This window comes from Betta splendens, chromosome 1, assembly GCF_900634795.4.
Source record: "Betta splendens chromosome 1, fBetSpl5.4, whole genome shotgun sequence".
Taxonomy (NCBI): domain Eukaryota; kingdom Metazoa; phylum Chordata; class Actinopteri; order Anabantiformes; family Osphronemidae; genus Betta; species Betta splendens.
Genome location: NC_040881.3, coordinates 12,146,383 through 12,158,111, shown reverse-complemented (window position 1 = coordinate 12,158,111; position 11,729 = coordinate 12,146,383). Strand labels below are relative to the sequence as shown.

Here is an 11,729-nt window from a genome sequence, read left to right as displayed (position 1 = left end):
CTAAAGTGGATACGAGACTAAACACTGCCAACACCATGTAACCTTAAACAACCCTAAACCCCTAAGTACTGAACACAACAGGTGAAACTAATCACCAACAGGGACTTACAAGAAGTGCTGTCAGAACAACAACCACAAAGACACAACTAGCTTGACTTCTGACTTCCTTTCCTGTTTTTGCCCTCCACTCTACTTACGTATGTTATATTCTGAATATGTAGTTGTTATATTATTTTCTCCTTTCTACAGTATATTATTTGTCTCCTCTGTTGCAATATTTATACCTCCCTACAAACTGTGCTATTGCCCTAATTTAGCATGTTTGCTCCTGATATAATATATAATATACATAGATATAATATAATTAACTCAAGTTAAAATATCTATAACAATGACAAATAGTCAGCAACGCAGCAGCACAATTACGAAAACATACAAGCTGTGAGATAAAAAAATGTTTTATACATTTTTGATACAGTTTTGATGCAGTAACAGTAGAACAATTACAAATCTACTCTTTCACATAAATAACGCAAACATTTGGAAAAGGATCAAAGTATTAGATTAGATGTGTCACATGTTTGTGAAAAGCTTTGACAAAGTTTGTTGTAATAACAAGCTGAAAACCTATGAACACAGTACAGTATGTGAGATACAAGTTACTATGGCTGAAAAACAAGGTAACAATAATATAATAATGTAATGTAACAGTCTGTTAATAATTAAAATAAATCTCAACATTTTATTCAGATTTTCTTCACTGGGCATAAAATTTGTTTGTTCTTATTCCACATTTATGAAAAAGAGTGCAGTTCAAATTGGAGGATGCACCTATACTCTCCACCCTATAGATCACGTTACAACTTTGTTTTTTGTTTCTTTTTGTTCCCATAGTTATTCTTTTTACTTTAAATATCTCATAAGGAGGAATCAGAACTTCTCTTTCGTGCTTTAAGGAAGAATAATTCTGGATGTCTGCTCCAAAGCGTGTCAAAATCTTAAAGCACGACACTTTACCAAAGTTCTCTGAGGCATAATCCCCCTGTGAGCTGGACGTGAACGAGCCAAAGCGAAACTCCTTGTTGAGAACAACCTTGCTGAAGCTAACATCGGTCCTACGATAGCTGGTCAGACATTTTCCTTTACGCTTCCCAGCTTTGAGAGTTTGGATGGCTCTGGTCAGGAAGAAGTGAAGTGCATGGTACCTGAATGTGGTGTTATACTGGGATTTCTGGGTTCGAACTGCATTGTTCAGGTCAAGATAGATTTTTGGTTCAGGGAGAGTGTAAACATAAATCGCCTGGAACAGATCTTTTTCCAGTGACGTTTTTTGTTCATATTTTTCCCAGGCTTCTTCAGATTTCTTCCAGGCCACGCTAAAGTTCATGTTCATCTTTCTCTCCTTCAGCAGGTACATATTTGCCTTTGCGTTCATTCTGTCACTACAGCCTTCGTACATGTCATCAACAGATTCAAGAGCCATGTCCAGTGGAAAAGTCTGTAACAACCAGGCATCAAAGTTAAAACATCAACACACATCAGTGTACAGCAGATGCCTTCATCTCTTTACTCATACACACCTGTGCGATTCCTGTAGCGACTCCATAAGTGATGAAAACCGCTGCCCAGAGCTGCATCACTGCCATCTTCAGTAGAAACCTGTTCACAGCTGTGATGACATCTGGCTACTGCAGCATCAGGCGACGTGTTTGGGTACCAACAGTGAGGCCAACTCACTTATATATTAGCAGGTAGGGAAGTTCATCAGTGGGTGAAAGATGACACAGCACACATAATTAGTATCATGGAATAAAAAAGAAACAGCTGCAAGACAAACATAATCATAAAAGGTAACAAACAAGCTCATTATTGCTGCTATACAAGCTCAGAACACTGTTGAAAGACACAAGTTTAGTGGTCCTGTTTCCCTGGATTTGTGTGAAAAGCAAGTATTTTGGTGTTTCCATGCCAAGAACGCATGTAGATCACTATTGGTCTGTCCCAAACTTCCTCTGAAGGTCAACCCCCATTCAAAGTCAGTACTTTCTTTCTTTCTTTTCTTTTCTTTTTCTTTTAACCTAAGCACTTAAGTGAAGCACTGTTTATACCAAGTCCTTAAAGTTGGATTGATGATACAGTTGCTATGAATGTTTATGTTGACCCAAGAACACAAAATATATTGTTGAAGGCTTAAGAGTTTGGACATGTGCATTTCAGACCTGCTAGAAGTTGAATCATCAGAGATCCTGAACTGTCCGACTGCTCATACATGACATGACAGCAAATGCAACACTTACCTTGTTATAAGTACAGTAGTTACAGTATAATTAAATTTAATCAAATGCAGTTTCACCATCTATCCTTGTTGCACTGTTGTAGATGAGCAAAAAATTGAGTCTTGTCTAGGTCCAACAGACACATTGTCTGTCTCAACAACATGCAATCGACAAGTGTGGAACAAGTGATACATATTTATTAAGTCTCATATAAGACTTTATTACAGAGAACTGTCAGGTCTGTTTATCTGCCAGAACCACAGCTGCTTTAAGTAGTGTGTAAGACTGTTACTGTGCTGTTACACTTTAAGTAAAGAATAATGTCCGTGTCTGTGCTGTGTTTATTTTGTGAAATAAAGATATTTATAAACAGTATGTTTTTTTGTCATTTTCAGCAAAAACATGTTTAACACTATTACAGTACCACTTACACTTCAACTTAAAGTTAATGGATGTGTAATGGAAAATTACAAATTATTCTATTTACCCATCTTATGTGTTTTGCTTATGATGATAATTTCAATTTACTTACGTTTGTATAGAAGTGTGTGTCGCTTGTGCTCCAGCTACATCTAAGCTGAATGCCTGTTTCCTGGTCAAACTTAGACATATAAAGAGATGCTCACCACAAGAGGTAAAGGCCACCCTTTGATCTGCTGCACCTCTTCCGTTCTAAGAGGGGGCTGCGTCTTGACAGCTTAGATGAAAATGGTCAGTAATCCAGTTGGTTGTCACCATATTAGGAGAAGTTTGACAGATGTTTGACATGATTGGCTTCATGTGTATAATAAATACAGCAGATGTGGAGGGGGGGGCTAGAACTTTACTCAGACACTGTGTCTGTTAAAAAATACATCAACTACCAAGGAATCTTCCCTCTCTGGCTTTCTTTGTTATTAAGTAAAGGTTGGCCAAAAAATATAACCTTTTCCACAGCAGGAATGTGTGGAAGATGATCTTATTGGACCTTTGCTGCAATAGACAGCTGCTTGGATACCAAAGAATTTAGTTGGCAAGAAATCTTCGAACTGTCCACAGCTTAAGTTTAGGAATCACTGCTGTAGCTAATGCTCAGGCTTTATTATTACTTTTTTATCACTATGTAACTTTATTATAATGTCACTGTCATAAGTATAATAAAGATCAAAATCTCAAATCCCAAAACTGTGAACTTATAATAACAAATAACGACAAACAAACAAATAACACAAACCAACATTTAAATTTAGAACTAAAAATGATTGTGTAAGCAGGGTAGTTAGAAACAACACTAGAAAAAAAACAACAACAACAAAACTGGAATACGAAACTAAACACTGCCAACACCATGTAACCTTAAACAACAAAGATGACAAAGACAAAGATTCACAAGCTAAACCTCTAAATTCTAAACACAACAGGTGAAATTAATCACCAACAGGGACTTACAGGAAGTCCTGTCATATATAGAAGAACAACCACAAAGTCACATCTAGCTTCACTTCTGACTTCTTCTCCTGTCATTTTCCCCCCAATCTACTTACGTATGATATAGTCTAAATATGTAATTGATAAACAATTTTCTGTCTCCTCTGTTGCAATATTTGTTCATTGATGTTTTGTTAATAATGTCTATTAGAGTTTTTCTCAGTCGCTTTAGTACAATTCTCGGATCAGAATGAAATTCTCAAAACTATTTGTTCAATCTTTACATCATGATGTCACGTGTCCACATCATTTAAGCAGTTTGTCACTGCTTTGAACAAGTTGCAAATGCTTTGGTACATGCATTCAAATGATTATGTACAATTCCCTGCTCTTTGCTACATTATCAATTGTTTATGTCATGTTGATCAAAATGTATTATATAGTTCACGGTGCATTAGTCTTACTCCTCAAAACATCTACTCAGTAGTTCATTGTTTAAGTCATTAACTGCAAAATGATTGACCAAGTTGTAATAATGTGACAAACATATTTCTATACATCTCCATTATATGTTTTTTTTTTTCTAAATCTGTCCTGATTTGATAAATTGCTCTCAGGTGACTTGACCTTCTCTAACAAAGGTGCATCTCAATAACCATCAACTGGCTAGTATATATATATGGCTGCAGCACAACACAATGTTCTATGTCTGACAATGGTGTGCTTACACATATTGCCATAATTGGTCCATACAACACAGAGCATCTTATCACCTTTCTAGAAACTCTCTACAGAGATCTCATCCCTGAAGAAGTGAGGGGTCAGAGTGGAGATCACCTGCCAACGTATGTGATAGTTTGGGACAACGTGAGTTTTCATCACTCCAATATCATCTGGCATCAGGATAGAAAGTCTGTGATCACCAGCCACATAAACATATGACCCTCTTGGCTGTCATTGTCCAGTCTCTTGAAACCAAACAAAAAGGTGTAACTTTTCATCCAAATTTTAGCCATAGTTTATGTCCTCCCTCAAAGTACACAGTAATATTGACAACATGACTAAGTAATTTGACTGTCTTGTTCGTAGACAATGACAAGGACTTGATATTCTGATGCCACTGACACGTTCAATGACATAACATTGAGAGATGAACTAAAGATTTCGAGCAAGTTACAGGCTTTTGCAGAAATAAAAGAAGAAATCCACAGTGTTTTGCTGTTTGTACAAATTGTTTTGAGAAATGCACACATGTATTTGCAAACTCCACTTCTGATTTGAGAATTGTACTAAAGCAACTGAGAAAAACTGTAAACTGATAAATACAGAAAACATATAAAAAGGGCACCCGTACAAAACAAAAATATGAGCCATTACCCCCCTGGTGGTCGGAAGGACCACTTGCATTCAAAAACGAGCTTTCACTCTTTTTCCTGCTTTACTGTAAGGGATGAACTAAAGATTTTGAGCAAGGTACAGGCTTTTGCAAGAAATCTAGTGTTTTGCTGTTCGTGCAAATTGTTGAATTGAGAAATGCACACACATATTTTCAAACTTCCATTCTGATCTGAGAATTGTACTAAAGCGACTAAGAAACTATAAATGTCTTTCTGTCATCAAGACTGTTCTCTTTCTGCAGATTACTGACTAATTTAAAGGTCCCTGCACATGCAAAATCCACTTTTTGGACATTCTGGTACATTTATACTGTATGACTCCCTGGTTAACACACTCCTGGTATGATAGTGTGCACTGCCTAGTTATTTCACATTTTGCTAGTTTATCCCATATGGTGCAAGATCGATCTGCAAGATCAAATTTATATAATAGTCTACATCAACTCTTTTAGATGACTCACAGAACCACTTGCAGACCTGAGAGTCATATACCGTAAATGTACCAGAATGTCTAAACCGTGGGTAGGTAGGTAGGTAAGTAGGTAGGTGGATGGATGGATGGGTGGGTGGGTGGGTGGGTAGGTAGGTAGGTAGGTAGGTAGGTAGGTAGATAGATAGATAGATAGATAGATGGATAGATAGATAGATAGATAGATAGATAGATAGATAGATAGATAGATAGATAGATAGATAGATAGATAGATAGATAGATAGATAGATAGATAGATAGATAGATAGATAGATAGATACAGTATTAGTGTAGTGAGTATTACAAGTTGAATATACCCAGTGTGTGTCTAAATGCACCCAAGAGTCATATAAATGTACCAAAATATCTAGTGGATTTCACTAATACATGACCATTGAACTAAGCTGAAACAGAAAGTCAAGTCATTTACAGACCTAAAGCATATTTAACCACACTGTCACAACATCTGTGTTTCTGCTAAACAGTCATGATTACTGAGAACCACAACCCTGAGTCACTACTGTAGTTGCACAAGAAATGGCAGAAACCACTGATGCTTCCATCTATCATTACGAAAGGTTGCTGTTGTATTGTATGTACGTGTTGCTACATAGTCAAATTAAAAAAATTGAATGAAGAGCCTCATTTTTATGTCAGTAAATAGCATAAGTTTTTTGGATTTATATACAGCCATCTCCAAAAAGCCAACCTGGGAATGTCCATCAGACACAGGATCATTCCTCTGAGAAAAACTGTAAAACACCTGAGGCTGATGAAGTTCCTCATTTTAATTCCAGTAAATAACATTTTGGGAGTTTATTGGATTTGTGTAGAGTCATTTTCAAAATGAGTAAAGCTCAAGTTAAATGTCCCTCAGACAGAGCTTCATTCCTCTGAGATGCTCTGGTTTCTCGTCCAAATCCCCACAGTGATGATCAGCATCAGAGAAACCAGCACCACAGCTACAAAACCTTTCTGCTTCTGCTTTACAAGGACTAGAGAAATAATGATATTATCCTCTGGGACCTTAGCTGACAGTTTAAATCAGCCCTGGGCGTCTCTGCAGCTTATAGACCACGCTGCACCATGAGTCATTTGTCCGTACGTCTGTGACTCTGAAGACCTCATAGAGAGGAATCAGCAGCTGTCCCATCTGATCTGCAGCAGAGTAATGCGTGATATCTGCACCGAAGCAAAGGAGGATCTCGAAGAAAGATGGGAGGCCATTAAAGTCAAGCCGAAATGTGTAGCGACAAGGACGGGGCTGAAGTGTTGCCACATCCTGTGACTGCACCATGTCTGGTTTTTACACAGAACATGAACGGCGTGCAGACACGCAGTTTGAAAGGACCAGTTAACAGGCTGCAATGCAAATATCAGGACAAAGTTAGAACCTGGAAGATGAACCAAGTAATGTAACAGTGTATTTTACCAGAGTGTACCTTTGACAATAATATAATAATAAATAATAATAATAAGGTAACATTACACATGTACTAAGTTGCAAACACTAACGCTAATTTATACTTACAAAGACATACTGTAATTATTCAAGGTACAAGTTTTAGAACATTAGCTGCTATAATTTCTCCTTCCTATTGCTAAAGTTACTGTAGCTTACAAACAGGAAAATACATCCAAGTTGCACTATTTGCGCTACTCAAGCTACTTTCCAAGATCCAAATGCAGACCTCTCCATCATGATCCTGGCTTGGCTCCACCAGCCATTCTATGTTTCCCTCATCGGGCCACACCTCTGCTTTGGACCACGCCCACTTCCTCTCCTTCCCTCAGTAAACTCTTGGCAATTAGTTAAATTCCTCACACCTGTGTCTGCACTGCTCTGACTGTAAGACAAGCAAAGGCACCCGTCTTTAGTTCATGTTTTGCCCCCTCATATGCCATAGCCATAATTTCTTGTTGAGTCCGGTTGCTTATTTTAGCTGCTCGTTGCATGTAGGATGTGCATTGGCACCTCTCGCTTTCTGTGTACTGTAGTTCATTGTTCATGCTATGCTCTAGCTCCATGTGTTAGCCGTGCCTTAGCTTACGTTGGGCCTTAGTAGGTTTGTTTTTCAGTATTCTGTTCACTTAGTGTTTTCGTCCTCCTGGTTGGTCCTGGTTTAATTTTTGAAGGATTGTTTTGTGTTAAAGTTTGGATTAAAGAGACTATCTTTCCGTTACTTTGGTTTCCCTGGCTCTGACTCTGTCCGATTGGACCTTCAAGCACTCGAGCCGCCATCTTATATGGCGGGTCGTAACACTCTCACTTTGACAGGTTTACAGAATCAAACTCATAAGCATGATATTAGCAGCATCACACTCTAACTGCACCAACAAGATAATCAGTAGTGGTCTGTACTATTTCTAACTTGCAGAGCCCAACCTAAGAATAAAGATTAATTTCTCAAACCACAATACTGTGAACTTAAATAAAAATAAATAACTACACAAAGATAACCTACAAACTAAATGCACTGTACATACAGGATAAACAAATAACACAAACTGACAACTAAGTAACTGAACTAAAAAAGTCACTGTTAAACACGGTAGTTAGAAACTAGAAGCTAAACAAATAACCAAGGACATGGACTAAGGAACAAAACTGGATACAAAACAAAACACTGCCAACACAGAGTAATCTTAAATGACAAACCAATAAATACAGTGCACAAATTAAATCCTTAAATACTAAACAGGTGAAACTAATCACAATCAGACAGGGACTTACAGGAAGTGACACTATGTAACCTTAAAAGGCAAACCAACAAATACTGAAGGGCCATTTGCAACAAAAGCAAGCTTTAACTCATTTTCCTGCTCTAAATGTCTTTCTGTTACAGTATATAGATTGTTCTCTTTCTGCACATTACTGACTAATTTAACACACTTGCTCCTGATCACTGTTCAATACTGTAAATGTTTGAAAAGTATAAAATAACACTCAGCAAACTTAACAAAAACACAAGATGTCAGACAAAATGATATTTTATTTCCTTTTCACCCAATTATGATACGGTAACATGATAGAACAATTACAAATCTTTCTTTCACATAAATGATGCAAAAATCAGAAAAATTACAATGTATAATGACTTAAATATTATATTACGTGTCGCATGTTTGTGATCTGCTTTGACAAGGGTTGTTGTTACATGCCGAAAAGCTTTGAACACAGTATGTGACATGTTTCTATGACAAACATGAAAAACAATGTACTGTACAGTAACAATATTGTAATGATGTAATGTAGATTTCTGTTATTGAGTCAAGGATTTCAATTTTATGGTTCTTACATAACATAAACAACTAATATGACTGAAACAATATGAAACTCTGAATTTTAATCACATATATAAACCACGTTTGTTCTTATTTGTCATTTATGAAAAAGAGCACAGTTCAAATTGGAGGATGTACCTGCACTCTGCACTTCATAGATCACGTTACAACTTTTTTGTTTGTTTAGTTTGGTTCCCGTAATTATTTTTTTGACTTTAAATACCTCATAAGGAGGAATAAGAACCTCTCTTTCGTCTCCATACACAGAATAACGCTGGATGTCTGCTCCAAAGCATGTGACAATCTTAAAGCATGACTTGCCCCCAAAGTGGGCTCCAAGATAATCTCCCCGTGAGCTGGACGTGAACGAGCCAAAGCGAAACTCCTTCTGGACAAAAACTTGACTGAAGTAAACACTGGTCCTACGATAGCTGGTCAGACATTTTCCTTTACGCTTCCCAGCTTTGAGAGTTTGGATGGCTCTGGTCAGGAAGAAGTGAAGTGCATGGTACCTGAATGTGGTCTTATACTGGGATTTCTGGGATCGAACTGCATTGTTCAGGTCAGGATAGATTGCTGGTTTGTTGAGAGTGTAAACATAAATTGCCCTGAATAGATCTTTTTCCAGTGGTTTTATCAGTTTATATTTACTCCAGTAGGCTTTTTCAGATATCTGCCAGGCCATTTTATAGTTCATGTCCATGTTTGTCTCATTCAGCAGGTACATATTTGCCTTTGCGTTCATTCTGTCACTACAGCCTTGGTACATGTCATCAACAGATTGTGGAGCCATGTCCAGTGGAAAAGTCTGTAACAACCAGGCATCAAAGTTAAAACATTAACATACATCAGTGCACAGCAGATGCGTTCATCTCTTTACTCATACACACCTGTGCGATTCCTGTAGCGACTCCATAAGTGATGAAAACCGCTGCCCAGAGCTGCATCACTGCCATCTTCAGTAGAAACCTGTTCACAGCTGTGATGACGTCTGGCTACTGCAGCATCAGGCGACGTGTTTGTGTACCAACAGTGAGGCCAGCTCACTTATATATTAGCACTTAGGGAAGTTCATCAGTGGGGGAAAGATGACACAGCACACATAATTTGTGTCATGGAATAAAGAAGAAACAGCTGCAAGACAACTTTAACCGTAAAAGGTAACAAACAAGCTCAATATTGCTGCTACACAAGCTCAGAACACAATGTTGAAAGACACAAGGCCAAAGTGACCACACTATATGCTAATAACCAGTTGATAAATGGCTGCACATACAACAGATCATATAGTTCATTATACTGTACATCGCAAGTTACTTCTGTTTTTTGGTTTAGATTGAAATTAATAGTAATATTTATGCCTTGCCTGTTTTATGGTCTTGTTTCACTGGATTGATGTAAAAAGCAAGTGTTTTGAAATATATGAGAGTTTTGGCCAGCTGGCAACTAACAATAACTGCTTTAATGTCCCCTAATCTGTTAGGTAAGTTAAAGAAAATATTAGACCATGTGATGTTTTCATGCCAATAACCAACTTCCATATAGGTTCTTCAAGCCCTTAGACAGAAATAGATGTTTTCAGAATGTGTTGTTCATTATGCAGGTACATGTAGCTGTGACATGCTGATTTGCTCTTCACAGTGAGTAAGCAGCAATGCTGGAACTTTTTCTTAGGTGTGTGTGTGAGAGAGAGTCACTAGTTGCACAAGAAATGTCAAGAACCACTGATGCTTCCTTCATTATAACACAAAGGCTGCTGTTCTACAGTGTGTACGTGTTGCTGCATAATCAAATTAAAACACCTGAGGCTAATGAAGTTCCTAATTTTTATATTTTATCAACCTGGGAGTAAAAGGTTAAATGTCTTTCAGACACAGCATCATTCCTCTGAGATGCTCTGGTTTCTCGTCCAAATCCCCACAGTGATGATCAGCATCAGAGAACCCAGCACCACAGCTACAAAACCTCTGCTTCTGCTTTACAAGGACTAGAGAGATGATGAGCAGCATTATTACACATGCCAGCATCTTCACCAAGCTGCCTACAGGCCGGTGAGGTGGGACCATTCTAAAGAAGGCTTTTATCCTCTGGGACCTTAGCTCACAGTTTAAATCAGCCCTGGGTGTCTGGGTGCTCTGCAGCTTATAGACCACGCTGCACCAGGAGTCGTCTGTCCGTACGTCTGTGACTCTGAAGACTCAGCACCTGTCCCATCTGATCTGCAGCAGAGTAAGAGTAGAGTAGAGTCATGCGTGATATCTGCACCGAAGCACATGTGGATCTCAAAGCAAGACGTGTTGCAATGAAAGTCGAATGTCTGCCTGGTTGCTCCTGCCATGACGAAGACGACAAAACGCAGAACCCGGATGGCGTCCATCAGGAAGAAGTAGAAGTAGTGAAATTTGAATGTGTACGTGCTGTACTTGCGCTTTCCTGTTTTCACAGCCTTGTTGAAATGCTCCCGGAGTAGTTAATCATTTGCTGGGATTTCATCAGCTGGTGAAAGATGACAAAGCACTTTTGGTACTTTTTTGGTACTTTTGGACAATTGGTGTCATGGTATAAGAAAGAAACAGCTGCAAGATAAATGTTTAACCATTAAAAGGCAACAGTACTAAATAATGTAAACCAGCTGGCAAATACAAATCATAACTGCTCTAAAGGCCTCCTAATCTGCTTTTCAGGCTAAAGAATATTAGACCTTGTCATGTTTTCATGCCAAAAAAACTGTGTAGATCATCATTATCATCATTAGCATGTCCCAAAATGAGGCTTCTAGCCCTCTGACAGAACTAACTGTTTTCAAGATGTGTTGCTTAGTATGTACATAATGTTGTAGGGTAGGTCAGGTCACAGTGTCCTCCTTGTTGTACAGATAACGCCACCATACTGGAA

General features: G+C 38.1%; 2 protein-coding genes across 2 annotated transcripts; both read right to left on the bottom strand.

Moving 5' to 3' along the window:
* Positions 1-481: 481 nt before the first annotated feature.
* Positions 482-2,187, bottom strand: LOC114844355 (ecto-ADP-ribosyltransferase 5-like). The gene is made up of 2 exons (XM_029131702.2): positions 1,581-2,187; positions 482-1,498 (listed from the first exon to the last, which is right to left on the bottom strand). The coding sequence occupies exons 1-2, from the start codon at positions 1,644-1,646 to the stop codon at positions 758-760; spliced, it is 807 nt and encodes a 268-aa protein (XP_028987535.1). The 5' UTR covers positions 1,647-2,187; the 3' UTR covers positions 482-757.
* Positions 2,188-8,535: 6,348 nt separating this feature from the next.
* Positions 8,536-10,565, bottom strand: LOC114853777 (ecto-ADP-ribosyltransferase 5-like). The gene is made up of 2 exons (XM_029147563.3): positions 9,725-10,565; positions 8,536-9,642 (listed from the first exon to the last, which is right to left on the bottom strand). Exons 1-2 carry the CDS (start codon positions 9,788-9,790, stop codon positions 8,932-8,934), a joined length of 777 nt encoding a protein of 258 aa, XP_029003396.1. The 5' UTR covers positions 9,791-10,565; the 3' UTR covers positions 8,536-8,931.
* Between the last annotated feature and the right edge of the window lie 1,164 nt (positions 10,566-11,729).

Excerpts from the sequence above, each read along its gene's own strand:
- LOC114853777 (XM_029147563.3), bottom strand. The coding sequence starts at position 9,790 with ATGGCAGTGATGCAGCTCTGGGCAGCGGTTTTCATCACTTATGGAGTC. Across the intron at positions 9,643-9,724 it reads TCGCTACAGGAATCGCACAG|ACTTTTCCACTGGACATGGC; the intron begins GTGTGTATGAGT and ends TGGTTGTTACAG.
- LOC114844355 (XM_029131702.2), bottom strand. The coding sequence starts at position 1,646 with ATGGCAGTGATGCAGCTCTGGGCAGCGGTTTTCATCACTTATGGAGTC. Across the intron at positions 1,499-1,580 it reads TCGCTACAGGAATCGCACAG|ACTTTTCCACTGGACATGGC; the intron begins GTGTGTATGAGT and ends TGGTTGTTACAG.